Source organism: Thermobia domestica, chromosome 6, assembly GCF_964235325.1.
Source record: "Thermobia domestica chromosome 6, izTheDome1.hap1.1, whole genome shotgun sequence".
Taxonomy (NCBI): domain Eukaryota; kingdom Metazoa; phylum Arthropoda; class Insecta; order Zygentoma; family Lepismatidae; genus Thermobia; species Thermobia domestica.
Window position 1 is genome coordinate 230,494,977 of NC_137459.1, and position 19,850 is coordinate 230,514,826.

Sequence of the window (19,850 nt, forward strand, 5' to 3'; positions counted from 1 at the left end):
TATGGGAAACACCGCTAGTTGTCTTTGCTTGACATCTGTTTCATATTCATATTAGCCAGTGGCGGCGATAAAGGGCGCGCAGACCCCGCGGTGCGGGCGAGCAGACTTGAGGGGGCCCCTACAAGGTACGCTCAGCAAGGCACCTTTTACTTGTCATTTATAATTTTAATGCATTTTGAAAGCGTTTCTACACAACTTATAATGAATTCTAGCAATCTCCGAATTAAATAATAAAGTAATCATTAAAATTAAATAATGAGGCATGACTGTGAACATGAATGTCAAGTTGCTCTTTGCGATTTTCCAAAGATTTTATTTTCCAGTGTAACATTTGCATATTATTATGTTAGTCTATAATGCCATATTTTCGTTATCGTGTATCTTAGACTACAATTACTGTGTTACAATAAATTATCGTGTTTACCAGAAATACCTACCAAGAAAACAATTCGAGATATTGCAACCTGTTAGTTGAAGAAGACAGTTGCTTACGGACAAGGGAGTGGTTCCACTGAGATACGAACGAGACAACTGTGTTCGCATTTGATATGTTGTAACTAGACGAATCCCGAAGTTATACGTGCCAACGGGCGGGATATCGTGAGTTACAACATATTCAACGAACATGAAAAAAGTTTGTAACTAAATTCTCTGTCTGTGTGTCTCTGTCTGTCCGTCTGTCTGCTATTTGCGATTTTTTTCAATTTTGAACACTGCATTCGATGGAGCATCAAAAACTATCAGAGAAAGTGATTAAATTTTTGCGTCACTCTTACCGTTCCCGAGATATTGGCCACAAAATGGCCGATTTCCAGAAATTTAAGGACCCATATCTCGGGAACCGTAAGTCATAGAGAGATCATATTGGTGTTGATCAATATCTAAAAGGATGGTAAACATTTTGGTACCAAATAGTAACCGCTGGCCTCTGTCCAACTGGTCAGTGGTTTGGCCAATGGCCAGTTGGCCACCAATTAATATCGGTACGAAAATGTTTAACATTCTATTAGGGATCGATTACTCCTACCAATATTATCTCTCTATGACTTACCATTCCCATGATATTGGCCAAAAAATGGCCAATTTCTACATATTAAACGAGCCATAGCTCGGGAACCATAAGTTGTAGAGACATGATATTGATCAATGCTTAAGAGGATGATAAATATTTTGGTACCGAATAGTAACCGGTGGCCACTGGTTTGGCCAATGGTCAGTTCGCTAGTGGCCACCCATTATTATCGGTACCAAAATGTTTGCCATACTCTCAAGTATTGATTAACACCAATATCATTTCTCTATGACTTACCGTTCCCGTGATATTCACCAAAAAATGGAAAATTTCTAAATTTTTAAAAAGCCATAGCTCGGGAATGATATTGATGTTGATCAATACCTAAGAGGATAGCAAATATTTTGGTACCAAATAGTAACCGGTGGCCATTGATTAATTGTCTACTTGCCAACTGGCCACCGTTCCCCAGATATTGGCCCAAAAAGTTCGAATTTCTAGATACTTAAGCAGCCATATCTCGAGAACTGTGAGTCATAGAGAGATGATATTTTGCTAATTTTTGCGTGAAAGAGAAGAAGTTGCGGATAAAAAGATTTAATTTTGCATTTAGGAACAATAACAGTTATCCTTCCCGCTCTATATCTCCATTCTTTTTAAGTTCGTTCTGGCAATGCCCTTGGAGCATTCTCAACTGGTTTGTAATGTACAAGCTACAAAAAGTTACCTGGTAGAATAGTTTGAACCGATTAATTTGTGCGGAAACGATTGGGTAAATGGAAAACTCGGTGAACACGTATCCCATCATTTTCAAGGGCACAATTTTTGGGGGTAAAAGAGTTTTCCCGGGGGTTCCCCGCAAGGTCCCAGACGGGGTCCAACTCGAAAGTTTCAAATGGCAAGGGGCTAAGTCACATAGTTTGAAAGCTGTTGTAAAGTGAAGGAAAATGGAGCAAGTCTGGACTCTCTACGATAACCCTGTGCAAAATGGCGGCGGGTCAAAATGTAAACAAAAACTTACTTGAAAAGTCTACGGTCACCCCTATAAATCGAAAATGGTAAGATAAATGTAAAAACAGGAAACGACGTGTGACATTACGAGTTCGAGCTAAAGAGAATTTCACAGTGAATATCAAGCTCAAGATCGAACTAATGAGAATCTTGACTAGTGTGATCCTCATTGAGATTAGCGAACGCGAGCTCCATTGAGGATAGAGAGCATGAGCCCGAGTGAGTTGCAAAATTACCATTTTTACTTTTTTATTTTTTTTTTCTACTCGAATACGTAAGGTTTATGAACAGCAGAAGTGCTTGCTAGAAAGACCTTAATTAGCATGTGCTTGAATTATCCATAGGAACTGCTTAGATATCTAATGCAACTTACGTTCGCATTTTAACAATTCAGTTTGTAAAAGTTTGAATACTGAGCAGATGAGCACGCAGAATTTTTTGTTGGGGTGTATTTCTAATACGCAACTAATTCTTCGTAAACAAATACAACTATATAGTATCTGAAGCGGCTTGAGTTGGATTGAATGAAAACGTGAACATGTATTCGAACTATGCAATGTACTGTTAATTAACATGAACTGGAACAATTAGAAAAAAAAATAGAAGCGCGACTGATGAGCACCAAACATCACAATTTCACAAGACATGGTCAAAGCTCACAACTCAAAAACCAGAAAAAAAGATTGCCTCATCAACTAAGCGTTGTCTTGTCGGAGTCAGTTGCTTCTTGTCATAACTTGTGAATTTTCCTGCAAGTTAATCAGAATGTTGAAAATTTCCTACATTTTAAATTTATTTACTATGTACTGATCAGCCAGAACATTATGACTACCTACCTATTACCGAGTGCTGGGCTTGTGTAGAACGGGGAAGCCGCGTGATCTATCTGAGTTTGACCGAGGGCAGGTTGTAACGGCCCGGAGACTCGGCAGAAGAATTTCGGAAACTGCAGGGCTTGTCGGGTGTTCGAGGAGTGCTGTGGTGAGTGTCTTCAACAAGTGTCGAAACCAAGGGGAAACGACGTCCAAACGTCGAAGGGTTGGAGGCCACCACCTCATTACAGATGTCGGACGTCATAGGCTGGGCAGACTGGTAAAACAGGACAGGCAGCGAACTGTGGCAGAACTAACATCAGACTTTATTACTGGGCAAAGTAGAAGTGTGTCTGAACACACAGTGCACCGAACACTCCTAACGATGGATCTCCGAAGCCCATGTCCCACCCATGTGCGAATGTTAACACAACGACATCGGCAACTACGACTGAAATGAACACATGACCATCGTCACTAAACCTTGGCACAGTGTCAGAGCGTAGCATTGTCTGATGAATCCCGATACCTTCTTCATCGTGACGATGGGAGGGTACGAATCCGTCGTGTCCCAAGGGAACAGCTCTTTGACACCTGTATTGCGGGACGGAGACAAGCTGGCGACGGCTTAATTATGCTCCGGGGAACATTCATGTGAGCATCCATGTCTAGTGGAGCTCGAGCAAGGCACCATGATGGCCGAGGCGTATCACACACTGCTTGCAGACTACGTACACCCCTTCATGATGACCATGTTTCGCAATGCTAGTGGCATTTTTCGGATAATGCACCATATCACAAGGCCAGGGTTGTAATGAAGGGGTTCGAGGAACACAGGGGCAAGTTCTATGTGATGTGCTGGCCGCGCAACTCGCTGGACCTGAACCCAATCGAACACAGATGGGATGTGATTGAACGTGACGTCAGAGCGCATCGCCGCTTCCCCAGAATTTACGGGATTTAGATGACCTGTGTGTGCGCATGTGGTGCTAACTCTCTCCAGTGACCTTTCAAGGATCATTACGTCCATGTCAAGACGCACCGCCATTGTTATCCGTGCCAAAGGTGGACAAACTGACAATTAGGTAGGTAGTCATAATGTTTTGGCTGATGTGTGCGTATATTTAACTCGTATATTTTGTCTCGACACGAATTTCGAGACGTCTCGTCTCGAATTCGAGTCGAGTCGAGACAGGCTTAAATCTCGACTCGTGCGCATCCCTAGCATTGAGGCTAAGGAAGACGTGGTGATGAGATGGATTATAATAATGGAAGGATAAAAGTGAAGGCAAACGAGAGAACAAAGAAAATACACGCACACGATATTTGTCCATCATAAAGTTAATTTGGCGGGAGCCTTTCTTGCTGATACGTGTCTGCATTTATATACTAATTCAACGATTCAGGAGACAGACAATGGCACCTGGTGCGGTTATCAAAAAAAAAATCATTTCAGTTTTAACCTCCTTGACCCCACGGTTTGTTTCTTTACTTGCTAGCACATAATTATACATATTCTTTTTCATTAAGTAAATTTTACGCTACAAACTACATTATTAACAAACGCTGCAAAACTTTGTGAGAACCAATGTAGTGTAGTATCGGAAAGTGTGTATGAATTGATTATGCTAAAGAACGGAAATGCATTACGCGGAAGTTACATACTGAATATATATTAGATAGATAGATAGATATACACTGTATACTAGCTGAAAGGCCAGTTTATTGCCAAACGAATAATTTAAGATCAGAAATTTCTACAAATGTGTATGTTCAACGTTTTATAAAACTAGGAAAATGTTATTACAAGAAAATGGAGCACAGCATAATGTTTGAGTAGAGAGAATATCAGTTCTTCTCTTCTGTCTTTCTAGTCGTTAGTGTTATTAAGCTGCAAGTTCGAGAAAGTGTAAAGTTTGATTTTATATGTAAATCAAGAGAAACAGTGAAGCTCAAGTTACTGATGAACTCACTAATCCGATGACTTTCAGATTCATGTGAGCGTGTATATGTGACTCTTTCCTCACATCACGAAGGTATGAAAGGATTGCATAGTTGTATATACTGGTAATCAAAACCCTGTTGTTACAGCGTTATGAATGTGCATTGAACAAAATTTGTATTTAATTTGTGTAGAAAGTTTTGTTATAATGATTAAATGAATACGATCTTACATGATGAACAATTAGTATTAGTATGATTATCGTACTTCGACGATTCGTCCTGTAGCTGGTAATTTCATGGATGAAGCAACCTGAGGCCTGAATAAAAGTTTCTGAAATAGTATTCATAGTTTCGAATACTTATTCTGTACAGTCTGATGTCAGTATTTCATTTCTCTAACTTGCTGATAAAGCTTATGTTCTTGCTGCAATACATTACTCATGTCAGCCAATATTGCTCTTCCATGAACACAATTTCTATTAATTGTATGCTGTTTGTAACATAATGCATGCATTGTATACGTAAAGGAAACATAGTTCTGATTTGAACTTAAACCTAACCTTAAATTCCGCATTGCTTATGTTTTACTGACGTACTTGTTGGGTTACTTCTGAGTATGCAAAGGTTGTCGCTTCATCGTACTGATATGCACTCGTGAGGACTAAGTTTAAATCACTAATTACACCTAAATGAGAAACTATCAAGCCGATACAACGAGGGTGGTATTAAGTATTAAATCTTACTGGTTGGGGACAGAATGAGTCCTCTTCCTTAGTAGAAATTGTCCGCCCTGCTAAATGAGCTGACAATCTCATAAAAATAGATTGAAGACGATATTCTAATATTATTATATTCTTGAAGGTTATATAAATTGTACATAACAGCGTAAAACTACTTAAGACATTAAAGCGTAATAAACACCATGTTACTTCTTACGTTTAATTTCACAAATATATGAACTGCTTCCCAAGAAATAAATAGTCACTATATTCTTTTTATACTTTGTCCAGCTCTATTCTTGGAGATGTTAGTTATGCTTTTCCCCGGATGAGACCAGGAAGAGGATAAGCAAGGTTACATCTAAAGTACACAAGAATAATATTGCTTTATATATATTTATATATAGGGACAAGTACTAGTTCTATCACCATTTTTTCTTGTTCCTCATTACTGTCTTGAGTGCACAAGGTAACTGCGAATTGTTCTTATTTGTTTCGTACAAAAGAACTGTTTCAACAACTAAAACTTCTTCGTATATATCTCTTACTGTCATTTCTGCAGTTGATGCACACACTAATAACAACCATTTAAACGAACGTGGGAAATCTTCAAAAATCTTAGCAAATTTTTTGCTACTTATTCCTTTACAGTAACCATGCCTTACCCAATATTCAGAATACGGAAGAGGAAGATAAATGTCTCTTTCGTCCGTTTCATTTTCAGATAGTTGTCTTTTAATGTTCATATCAAGGTGTTTCTCTTTTTTAATTTTCTTATCAGATCTTTCTTTCTTAATTTTCCTCTCAGATGCTGTTTTCTTAATTTTCTTTTCAGACACTTCTTTCTTAATATTCTTTTCAGATATGTTTATCCTAATTTTATTTTCAGATGATTGCTTCTTAATTTTATTACCTTTATGGACACTTATTTCAGTTGCAGATCTGCTAGTACTAACGTCATCAGTAAGCCTAACTTTTGCGTACTTGGTTTTCTTCTCTTTTGACTTACCACGAGGACGTGTTTCTACGCTTCTATTAAAGTGCTTGAGAAGTATTATATTTCTGGTAGCAGGACTGCGTTTCACTGTAATGCTGTATGACATGCTTTTCACTAATAATAATTCTTTACACGACTCAGGATTACATAAAAAATCCAAAGTAGACTTCCTAAACTTAGAAAAAGCAACACTTGGTAGAGAAGCCCTTTCAGTATCACTAAGGTTACTAATAATTTCATTTAAATAACTAGAATATGGATACAACGAATGCCCCAGCATGTTAGTATCGCCTTCTTTTGGAAACTCTTCTAGGCCTTCTAGACACTTACTCATTGCTTTGCACAATCTATAAATATATCCTGTAAAAATATTAGAAATTAATTACTATACCATCACATGCATAATATAAATTCAGTGAGAATATTGCTAATCAGAATATCAACAGTACTAATATGTGGTATTTGTACTGTCTGATCCAGATAGCAAAAGTTGCAGTAATTCATATATTACAGTTTTAAAAATAACTACAAATAATAATGGTTATTATAAAAATATAATTTATAGACGTTAGGGAATACTGACAATAATAATATTTTATCACCATCGTAATCATTATATGAGTTACTTTTTTATGGTGGCATGTTAACATAGACTACCACAGTGTGAATGAAGACTTACCTTTTCTATGTACTGTTCCTGAGCCACTGTCAATGAAATACATATGCATAATATATCAATATGATTAAAACTAAGCTAACTATTGACTTTCTACCTGTATGTTCACGACTATTTAACGATCATATAGTTTTGCTTGAACTGTATCTGAATCTTTATACACAAGATCCAGAGTAAGAATATTGCATGTGTATGAAACGGCATACACGTGGCCCAGAAGCAAGAAGCGATGTGTATGAAATATTATACACGTGACAGTCAATGTTAATTCGGCTTCTTGATATCTTAATTGTTACTGTTGCGTTCTTTATCCTCATAGGATAAACCCAATTTACTCACTTCGAGTTAAAACGTCTCCTTTCACTAAGTCTACATAAAACATGGAACCATAATTTAACTGAACCACATATACTACCACCAGAAATAAAACCGGTGTCTATCACATGAAAAGGGAACTTTTATCATTTGGAACAGATCTGTGACAGCATATGTTATCGTATTTTACAGAATGTGTTCTACGATAAATTATAATTCTATGTAGCATAATCTATAAGTGCCACAGCGTTGAAGATGTAATGTTGAACACTAATGCAACCACAATTTACTGATGAACATAATATTTCAGTCGGAACAACCGTATATTCAACCCTTTGAAATGTCAATTTGTGGTACACATGAATTCTGTCCATGGAATTTCTCGATGCTCCTTGCATTTGACCACATTTTTATTCACTGAAATGTTTCCACATCATTCACTTTCACTTACCATTAAATTAGAAAGACTCACCGGTAAAATTATGATTTAATTTCGAATCCAATCGACATTGACTGAGAAGGAACTATTTCATAAGAAATATGCTAGAGGGAATGGTGGCAGGAAAGACAGACAGACATATAGAAAGAAGCGAAAGACAGTATCAAAACGGGAAAATCGTACGTGAAGAGGAAGAGGTTAGCTGAACATTATGGAGCATGGAAGCTTCTCAGTTGCAGCACGTGATCTGCCAGTAATGGCGGAATACCTACGATGATGATGAACTTATAACCGCCACCAGGTTATAGAAGTATTTTTTGTGGACGCCCTGTATATCTCGTAGAGACAGTGATTATTTTTTCGATTTATACTTTATTCTGCGACGCAAATCAGTTCTTTCTTCGGTGGGAATTGCTTCCTTGCCACACAACTGGACAAAGAAGTCTCTTATTGTTTTCTCATATATATATATATATATATATATATATATATATATATATATATATATATATATATTAAAACATTGCTTTTTGGTGAAAATATTTGTCAGCGACGAACCTTCTCAGTGTTTCTCCCTGACTTATTATTATGCACAGTATATATTCTGCAGTTATTTGAAACTAAATTAAGTGCTTTCTTTAATCGCTTATGGAAACATTGCAGTATTTTAGAGAAATACTGGCTGACCAGATGTTCAAGTGACCAAAGTGACGCCAGTCACGTTGATTTTGCAGTTTTTTATCTGTACTTTCTCACGCCCGAGTTATCGCAGTGTCTCGTGCATCGTAGCCAGTAAACTAAAATTAACATAAATTATTTTCTGTATTCCGTTTGCATGTGCATACAGGTGATCTAACTGAGTGGTTTTTGGAATAAACTGCCAACACTCTTCAATTAACCATTGCAGTTCGTACCTTGAGCTTTGGTGCTCAGGAAGTTTGACTCCGGTATTGAGTGCAGCCACCACGTACGTTGCGTCGGGAATTAAGTATGATTTTGTGTTAAGGGGCATAAGCTATTAGCTGGTGAAGAACGTTTTCTTACGGCTAGCCCCAACTAGTAAAGTCCCAGGTTCTCAAACCTTGTGCGCTAAAAAGTTATATACGCGCCCTCCAACATCAGCATTCTACTTTCTTTTTTTCAATTTGCTGAAGACTCATCTTTACGCTTCAAGATTGTTTGGCGCAGCAACTGGATTTCTACGTGGGATTATCCCAGCGACTTTTCCCCAGTGCTAATCCCGCAAGTGCGTCAATGGTGTGAGAGAAACATTTGCAGTGAAATCTGAATTATAATCTTATATACGAGGGTCATTCGGAAAGTAAAGAACGTTTTTTTATAAACACTTTAATAACTGATATACAAAGGCGAAATTTGTGTTACATACTATGTGATACTTAAGTTACTTTTCGACATAGTCGCCGTGTAAATTTAAACACTTGTCATACCGTGGTACAAGTTTTTCTATGCCTTCGGCATACACAGTTGCCGCCAAACTGTTGAACCAATCACTAACAGCTTCCTTAAGTTCATCATCACTACCGAAGTGGCTTCCACCCAAAAAGTCTTTCAACTTTGGGAATAGGTGGAAGTCGCTGGGGGCTAAGTCTGGACTATAGGGTGGATGCTCCCAAACTTCCCACTTAAACTGCTGAAGCAAGTCCCTCGTCAATGCCGCGGAGTGAGGACGGGCATTGTCGTGGAGGAGGATGACGCCGCTGGTCAACAATCCGCGCCTTTTGTTTTGAATCGCGCGGCGAAGTCGACCTAACGTATGACAGTAGGTAGCTGCATTTATGGTCTCACCTCTCTGCATGTAGTCAACGAGCAAAACACCCTTACGATCCCAAAAGACCGTAGCCATAACCTTTCTGGTGCTTAAAATTTGTTTGGCTTTTTTCGGCTTTTTCGGAGAATTTGAATGGTGCCATTTCATGGATTGGCGCTTTGTTTCTGGAGTGATGTGCGAAATCCACGTCTCATCTCCAGTAACAATACGATTTAAAAGTTCATCGCCATCCTTATGGTAACGGCTGAGAAAGTCAATGCGGCTCCCATTCGCTTGGTTTTGTGTTCCTCCGATAACAGTCGAGGCACCCACCTTGCACTAATTTTTTTGTAACCAAGTTCACCACTGACAATTTCGTACAACACAGTTCTTGAAATTTCAGGAAAGAATTCGTGCAGCCCATCAATAGTGAATCGCCTATCCTCTTGAATTTTCCGCTCAATTCTTCCTTTGAGTTCGTCAGTCACAACAGAAGGCCGGCCCGAGCGTTCCTCATCGTGCACATTCGTCCGTCCGTCATTAAATAATGCACCACTTACGAACTGATGCTTCATTCATTAAATTTCCATACACCTCAGTGTTTTGTCTATAAATTTCTATCGGACGCACTTTTCTTGCATTCAAAAATCTTATCACACTACGAACCTCACACTTGGCGGGATCAGTAATTGTATCGCACATTTTACAGTCGCACAGCGAAGCAATAACGGACCGTAGCGGATCGCAGCTGGTGCCAGACTGAGGCTAAAGCATGCCCAGGTCAATAACCCAGCGGCAGCGGGGGTGGGGGAACACGCGCACGCGCTAGCGCAAAACGTTCTTTACTTTCCGAATGACCCTCGTATATATATAAAGGGCTACAGTGCATTAGAAAAGCAAAGTGTGATTTCAGTGATGAAAATCATCACACATATTCTGTTAAGTGTTGTGTTTATTGCTCTTTGTTATTATATATATATATATATATATATATATATATATATATATTAGTATTCTAATAAATAAGTATAGTGTTATTTAATCCAGGGTGTTTTCGTTGTTTGTGTGAATGATGTTTGTGTGCGTTATGGTCTGGATGACCGTCTGATCGTCCGTGAGGTTTTCGGGACGAGACATCCGAACCTCTCGGCGCCTAATGCTCATCTCATCATTGAGACCGACAAGCGATTTGGAAACAATTTGTAACCTCTTCTTGGAGAGGTCCTTCATCGTCCTGTCCAGGTAAGTTCCAGTCTCAGGAGAATACTTATTGGTAGGACCACGAACCACGAACAGCGACCAGATTACAGGGAGTGGTTACAAATAAATGGCCGCCCGAACAGAGACCTCGAACTAAAGTTGGTTAGAAATTACAGTTCTGGATTACCTGCTACGGAGCTTGCCAATCATCGACTTTTAACTTCCTTTTTTGTCACTCCTTATGACTGTTTTCTACATTCTAATTATATATTTTTTTAATGATTATGTCAACATGATCTACTCCTCTCACATACAGCGTAGGTTTCTGTCTTTCAGAAGTGGAAGGGCAAACTGATTTCCATGTGTGCAGATCTGTGCGAGTAGAGAAGGATCTAGGCTCACTGTTTTGAACTCTGGAAGTTTATCTAGGTTCCTGTTACAGTGAGTTTACCACAATTCACAAGGTGTCCCTTGTCATTAGTAAACCTGACCGTGTGCCCTTTCGTTGAATACAGGATGTCAAGGAAATTTTCCTCCTCTACCTATATATGCTGCAATATGTCAACATTACTGATGTATGGTCCTTCTGTGAAGTGTACCAATAGTTTCAACATAAGTCGTATTGGTATACTCCTTTGTGCATCCCAAAAGAAACAATCAAATTGAGTGATATAATAAGATAGAGATCACTTGGATTATCTATGGTCTACCTATGTCTCAGTGACATATCTATGACAGACTAATATACAAATGGATATAAATAAGTTAAGTAACAAGATTACCGATTGGTTTGGATCGGCATTGGTAAGCTTTTGTTTCTGAGCTGATCAGCAATCGGGTTTCTAATGCCACATAGTTAACTACGATGAAGGTTGAAACGAAACTTTCCACAGAGAGCTACTGACTGTTGGTATAAAATAATAATAATAATAATAATAATAATAATAATAATAATAATAATAATAATACGCCACTTATCTTGAAACGTCCTCTAACTATGAAATTACTTTATAAATAATAATGTTGAAACTTTGCACAATAGAAATGAGCAGTTCAGGGAAAGACAATGGTAAATAACGTTTTCTAAATTTCGAGAAAACTGGAAAAGAATATTTATCATTCCCATGCAATGCAATGACACATACAAAACAAGCTTTCCCTGTCATTTGCAGGTACATTTGCGGAGTTGAACCACCTACATACTGTTCTGTGGTCCGAACCCAAACCATTCCACCTACCAATGCATTTTCACAGGAAGTGGCGCTATTGTCTTCCCTCGCGCCGCTCATATATATACAAGGTAAAATTGTTTGACATATTCTGCAATACCACCAGATTAATAATGCTGCCAACCCAACATAATGCTGTATTTCTTTCAATGATACTAGACTATTACACATTTTAAATCTAGATTTTATACGAAAACATAGAGTACCAAATTTATTATTCAGTGTTACAGTATTACAAACATCAAAATTTTATGGATCTCTACAACAGTAATAACGCAAGGAAAACAGATGCGGCAATGCACATCCAAAGTTCTTTAGAGAAAAATACTACGACCATAGATCATGGATATAGAATAAATAGGAAGAAAATTACAAGGATTTGAGAATTGTACTTTCTTCGAAAGACATTACCTCAAGAAAATACTTAGATAACTATCACATTCACTAGATTTTAATAGGCGCAAAGATCATAACGCTGTTCACAGCAATTTAATATTTCAAATCGTCTTGGAGATAAAAAGCATGACTAGAGATTGCTATACTGCTTAAAATTACGTATGTGTGGTACATTTTTGAAACGATAGTCTTTTCTTACCTTCTATAAGATTACTTCAAATTTTTCGATAGTTGTAAACAAAGATGGAGTGCATCAAGATTTGTGAGTGGGTCAGTGGGTCAACAGGACGTGACCCACTGCGACAGATCGTGAACCACTCTGACCCACCGACCTACTCTGCTCAGTGCATTGTAGACAACATTCTTCTGAAAACAGGCGAATCTGTCTGCGTTTTACTTTCAAGGCCTAAATTTTTCTTCCTTTTTCATCTGTTTCTATTTACTTACCTAAGATGAGTATATCTAAGTAAAAAAAAAAAAAAAAAAAAAAAAAAAAAAGAAAACTTAAAGCACTTTTGGATATTGATATATATAATTGTAATAGTAGCAATACAACTTACTGCTTGGCTTTCGAGAGACAGTCGAATTTTACATTTCCTTTTACGTTGGCATACTTTACCTTGATTTGATATTCTAAAATTTCACCCTATTTTCCACTGAAAAGCATTTGTAATTCAACAAAGAAATAATTATATATGATAATTAAATTGAAATTAATCGTAATATGGCCCATGGCAAACACTTTACAATCTTATATTGTAAAGGTCAAATCCACCGGTATCGTAACACAGCGGTGCTTTAGTGACTGACCGTAGAAATTCAAACTCCGTTTAGTGATAATTTCACAGCCTTGTTTTATTACAAGTGTAAACTCTTTAGTCAGTGGAGAGAAGGGCGTGGATCATGGGTCAGAGTTGATGATGATGGGTTTTGGTGGGTGGCAGGTTAGAGTGGCTCACGGTGGGTCGTGGGTTCAGTGATTCGTGGAATACGGTCAGCGGTGGATCAGTGGGTCATGGGTCAAGTTTTTATTGACTCACTCCATCTCTAGTTGTATAAGATAACAAAGAAAGTTCTGTCGCTTTTTCAATCACTAGATTCAAACATCGATATGTCATCTAAGATATACCTGGAAGATCCTAAATAGTCCCAATCAGCATCGATGACCCTCTGCCAACATTCTGGAAGGCCATCAATTCCATCCCGGTAGACTTGGTAGGCCGGGAAGTGAAGAACGTATCAAGTGCATTTTGCATCTGTACTAGGGATCTGAACTGGCGTCCTCGAAGGTGATTGTCCAAGGAATGGAACAGGTGAAATCCGACAGTGCAATGTCCGGAGAGTATGGCGGATGCAATAGTGTTTCCCATCCAAGGCGTAGAATGGTGTCCCGGCACATCCTAGCCATGTGGGGCTTAGCGTTACCCTGTAACAAGAAGACTCCTTTGCGATTCAGAAGTGCTGGCTCCAGAGTTTTGAGTTTTTCTTGAATACGGCTCAATTGCTGACAGACACAGTTGCATTGACGCTCTGACCAGCTGATAGCAGTTCCCGATGAACGATGCCGCGAGCAGTCCACTAAACACACAGGATAATCTTCTTCTGATGCAGTGCTGGTTTCGGCTGTTTTCGAACCGGTGCATGGGATGCTAGCCAATGATGATGCCGCCGTGGAGTTTCGTACAGGACCCACTTCTCATTCCAGGTCAATACCCTGTCCAGAAATGGCTCCTTCCTCAGAGGAGACTGCAAAGAATCATAGGTCTCTGCTCGCGTTGCCTTCTGGCCCGGAATCAAATCATGTGAGAACCATCGACCTAACTTCTAGTGTTTGCAAGTTGATGGAGGTGCTGCCGAATGGTTTCTTAACTTATACTGAATTGTACTCCCAGTTTCTCACATGTCTGGCCACCGTTCGCCTCAATTGCTGCCTGAAGATCTTCATTTTACATATGTGTTCGTCTTTAGGCACGTGGTGCGTCTTCGAGTGTTTCGTCACCGTCCTTAAACTTGTTGAACCACTGCTGCACTGTCCGCGTAGGCACGACACACTCATCAAAAGCCTGGTATATGTTCCGCCCCGCTGCAGCGGCATTTGACCCCAGTTTGAACTCGTACAGCATACACGCTCTTACGACGCTCTGGGGAGGTCCCATGTTCACTCTGTTCTTACGCAAGTTCACCGTGTAACTGAACTGCCACAACCAGGTAGTATTTTGGATATACTCACACCAAAAACTGACCTTCGCCTTATCTCCATTCGCATTCAAATCACGGTGTGAAGGCGAATGGGACACAGACCTCCATATAAAGCGACAGAACTTTCTTGGTTACCTTTATAATCTGACGTAATGTCATTTGAAAAAAAAGTAAAACTTTATATTGGGTTGGTAACATTGTCAATTTGGTGTTATTACAGAACATGCCAAACAATTTACCCCTATAGATATCTGAGTCGTAAAAAGTTTCAGCGTTTTATAGTAGTATAAAAATCACATTACAAGTGTTTTACTACAAACGGTTCACTCTATGTGCATACGAGTATATACTACTGTCTGTGTGTAAAGTATTGTGCAACTACATTTAGGCCTACAATTCAAATAACAGTGTCTAAGGACCATGTGAAGCTAGTCACCATATAGTCTGTACTTTGTTCAAGCTCCTCTCTCCCTCACGCAATTTTTCTACCTTTTGGGAAAACAAGCTAAGGTTTGAAGGGTGTTTAGTGTCTAATGGTCCAAAGGTTCCCTACCGGCAGATTTCAGGGTACACATTGTCGAACTGCCCATGTCCCTTAAACGTCTCTTCACGATATACCAGAGATTTTACGTCCGTCAAGCTGGCCCGCACAAATTTCATATTCAAACTAAAACAGTACCAAAAATTTGTACCCAATATGTACCAATTTGTACCACTAAAATTAGAATTTGTACCCCCACCAATTTCGAAAAAATTGAATTTTTGATGGCGGGCCAGCTTGACGTCAAGCTGGCCCGCACAATTTATTTTTCTTTCCAATTCGAACAAAAACGGTACCAAAAATTTGTACCCAATATGTACCAATTTGTACCACTAAAATTAGAATTTGTACTCCCACCAATTTCGAAAAAAATGAATTTTTGATGGCGGGCCAGCTTGACGTCAAGGTGGCCCGCACAATTTATTTTTCTTTCCAATTCGAACAAAAATGGTACCAAAAATTTGTACCCAATATGTACCAATTTGTACCACTAAAATTAGAATTTGTACTCCCACCAATTTCGAAAAAAATGAATTTTTGATGGCGGGCCAGCTTGACGTCAAGCTGGCCCGCACAGTTTATTTTTCTTTCCAATTCGAAAAAAAACGGTACCAAAAATTAGTACCCAATATGTACCACTAAAATTAGAATTTGTACCCACTAAAATTAGAATTTGAAAAAAGGGAGGAATTGCCACGAGATTAGAAGGAATCAATCATCGAAAAAATGAAATGAACTCTTTAGCTTAAAGTTCTACTTTTATGCAAGCTAAGTGCTAAAGGAGACGGATGAAATTGTAAGTGAATGATGGAAGAAATGGTGGAATGAGAAACAGGGAAAAAACGAGAGAATCCCGAGAAAACCCACGGATACTATTTCGTCCACCACGAATCAATCATTGTTCCGATTCACAAGAAAGGCGACAAGATCGACTGTAATAATTATCAAGGCCAGTGGCGTATTTTCGATTTTGTTTCGGGGGGCTTTGCCTGAAAATGTGAAAATTCTGCAAGATATTTCATTTACTTTACTATAGTAAGTAAGATTTCGGGAGGGGCTTAAGCTCGGAAGCTCCCCCCTTAAATACGCCACTGATCAAGGCATCTGTCTTCTGTCAACATGCTATAAAATTCTCTCAAACATAGCAAGACCGACGCCATACGCGGATGAAATTGCTGGACATTGTCATTGTAGATTTAGGTTCAATTGATCAATTTAATTATTAATCAATTTATCATTCGATTAATACTCGAAAAGAAATGAGAATATAATAATGAGGTTTTATTGGACGCTTGTAGGAATCTAAATACATGGAAATTCACTGGGATTATAATACTGCATATGGATATGTCAAAATATGAAATATTTTCGACAAAATGGATACTTTCAAAAATGTAGCATCAACATTAGCAGACCAAAACTATATGTAGGAAGAAAATACATCTTGACTGAAAGCCGGGAATTCGTGTTATTATTCAGTTCCAAATCTTTGATCTTCATGAATTATGCTGAAAAACTTGAAGCTTAAAATATTTATAAAACGATAACCATGCCTGTTGAACTATATAGTTGCGAAACATGGTCGCTTACAAGAACGCAGACAGAGTATTTGAGAATACAGTAGGTCATTCGTTTTATATTCGATCATTTTGATCATATTTGATCATATTCGAAATATCCATGGTGAATGTCCGCATTCTTGTCTTACAACTTTCTTTATTCTCATCTCTTTTTCTTCCTATAAGACCTGTTTGGTTTTCTAGTCCATATACTACTCGTCTATCTCTCTAATCTATTCCTTTCTTCTTCAGAACTTCAAACAGTGTGTTCCATTTCGCGTTATCAAATGCCTTTTCTACATCGATGAACGCTATTACAACCACTAAACTTTACTCTTAGAGACTGTTCGATTATCAGTCGTATAGCCTCTCCTGTTCCTTTCACTCTTTATTCTAAATTTTTTATAATTTCAGCTGGTATTTCATTCGGTCCGGTTGCTGCATCTGACTTCAGTGTTTGCACTGCTTCATCAAATTCCACTTTTAAAATTGATGGTCCCAAGTAATCTTCATGTACTTCTTCGTCTACCACCGTTTCTTCCCGGTTCAGTTTCTTTGTAAACTTCTACGCATTCCTTCCATCGATGTGTTCTATCTTCTTCCTATAAATGAACGTTTCCGTCTTTGTCCTTTATTACATTTGTAGTGGTTCTTATGTGAGAAACTTAATTTTTCACGTTCTTGTAAGCTTGTTCTATGCTTCCAGTCTTCATAGTTTCATCAATTTCCTTGCATTTGCTAACCACTCTTTTCTTGCCTTTCTTGTTTATCAGGTTTCTGTATCGCTTGTATACTTCGACGTTCTTGTTTAGTTTGCAACTTCTTCGCTTTTCCACTAATTTCAATATTTCTTCAATTATCCATGCCTTGTAGTTATTTTTTCCTGTTTCCCCATGTAATCATCACAGCTTTTGATTATTCCTGCCATTAAGTACCTCTTACAAAATATTCTTCGCAGTATCTGTTGTGGTAACTCATCTATCTGTCGCTCTCCAGAATTCTTTATGAGTCTTGACATCTTTCTTAGTTTGAGTGAATTTCACTTGGTGCACGGTTATAATATTCGCGTCATCATATAGAGACCGATAACCAACACGAGGGAGTCATCTGTGCACACATCTGCACCTGAGTAACTTGTACAGAGCTTTACTTGGTTTCAGAATCTGTTTCGGATTAGAATATTGTCTATTTGGTACTTTCACTACCTCCTGGTTTGCCCAAGATAAGGTATAGTTTTAAAAATTATACAAATTCAAATTTCTCGAAATGGGTGGAGGAACAAATTCTACTTTTCGTGGTACAAATCGGTACATGTTGGATACAAATTTTTGGTACAGTTTTCATTCAAATTGGAAACAAAAATGCGTTGAGCAGGGCAGATTGACATCAAGCTGGCCCGCCATCAAAAATACATTTTTTTCGAAATTGGTGAGGGTACAAATTCTAATTTTAGTGGTACAAATTGGTACATATTGGGTACAAATTTTTGGTACCGTTTTTGTTCGAATTAGAAAGAAAAATAAATTGTGCGGGCCAGCTTGACGTCAAGCTGGCCCGCCATCAAAAGTTCATTTTTTTTCGAAATTGGTGAGGGTACAAATTCTAATTTTAGTGGTACAAATTGGTACATATTGGGTACAAATTATTGGTACCGTTTTTGTTCGAATTGGAAAGAAAAATAAATTGTGCGGGCCAGCTTGACGTCAAGCTGGCCCGCCATCAAAAATTCAATTTTTTCGAAATTGGTGGGGGTACAAATTCTAATTTTAGTGGTACAAATTGGTACATATTGGGTACAAATTTTTGGTACTGTTTTAGTTTGAATATGAAATTTGTGCGGGCCAGCTTGACGGACGTGAGATTTTCCATTGGGTTTACAAGCCAGAACTTTGCTCTTCTCATTCATCAAAATAAGATTACCGTATGCTAGCATCATTAAGCCAGGTTACAACACTTTTTGATGTGTGAAGTCCCATTTTGTATGAAGAAAGACGCTCCAGTCATTTTAAAGGACAATTTTAATACATCATGTAAGAATTTAGAATAACTGAACTTGTTCATAGTCTGGTTCCTTGGAAGGGTACTTAAACTCACCTATATCATCACAACTAAAGAAACCACATACTGTAGAACTTGAAGGATGTTTTACTGTTACACACTGTACTGAGAAAGCATGAGATTAGCACCAGGGCAACAATACAGCCATTTGGCACCATTATTGCTCACGAAGATAGTCGCTTAAATAGTCCAAAACACTTTCTCCTCGTCATCCTGTCATCGACAGGCCACTCATTTTTTAAACAATACTTGTCTGTTAAGAAGTACCAGTTGAGCCCTGCAATTCATAAACTTAACTCTTATTGAACAACTTTCTGCTGTGTCATACTAAGGGATACACTAGCGAGCAACTCTAGATTTTTTCTTTCAATTGCGTAGCAGTTAAGGAAGTCTGTTCAGTAACTGTCTTTTCGCGACATAAGACGTTTTTTGAGACACTTTCCTTGGTGTACCAGACTTCGGTTTTGGATGGGATGTTGTAACCTTACTTCACCCCTTTAAAACGTTAACCAAACGCTGCACTGTACAGAGTTTCACATTCGTTTGCGCACAAATATCTAGATATTATCTCTGTTTTACACAATACAATCACCTGCTTAATGTCTCAGGCTTTAACACCTTCTAAAGACATGCTGGTCACAAAGTAACAATTTTGCAACATTCGGAATGCAGTTAAGTAGAGCACAAAATCTGACAGAGAAAGCTCATGCAAGATCACACGTGACCAAAGCTAGAAACAAAGGTACAACACGTGAAGTACACAAATGAGGATCAAAGATCATCCTGGATGATCAGCATACGACAAAAAATTAATGAGGTTCTATAACAAGAATAGAGGAGTGCTAACTCAAAATGCAAAAAAAGACTGACACCATTCTCTCGGTGTCAATAATTTTTCGACAAACTGTAGCAAAACTCTCCGTTCCTGGCACGGGAAGAATAAGGCTTAATGAATAATAATCGCAGCCTCCATTC

General features: G+C 38.3%; 1 protein-coding gene across 6 annotated transcripts in view; it reads right to left on the reverse strand.

Annotated features, from left to right (window-relative positions):
• LOC145688428 (TATA box-binding protein-associated factor RNA polymerase I subunit B-like) overlaps positions 1–19,850 on the reverse strand; it is a 321,407-nt gene that overhangs the window by 17,627 nt on the left and 283,930 nt on the right. For 2 of the 6 annotated variants that reach the window (XM_081762646.1, XM_081762647.1), the window contains one exon: positions 4,606–6,855. The exons of 1 other annotated variant lie outside the window; for it this stretch is intronic. In XM_081762646.1, the coding sequence (XP_081618772.1) occupies positions 5,924–6,855 (932 nt within the window). In that variant the 3' untranslated portion in view covers positions 4,606–5,923. Of the gene's footprint in view, positions 1–4,600; positions 6,856–19,850 lie in introns of those variants that run through there. 3 more of the 6 variants (XM_081762648.1, XM_081762645.1, XM_081762644.1) reach the window with 3 other exon arrangements.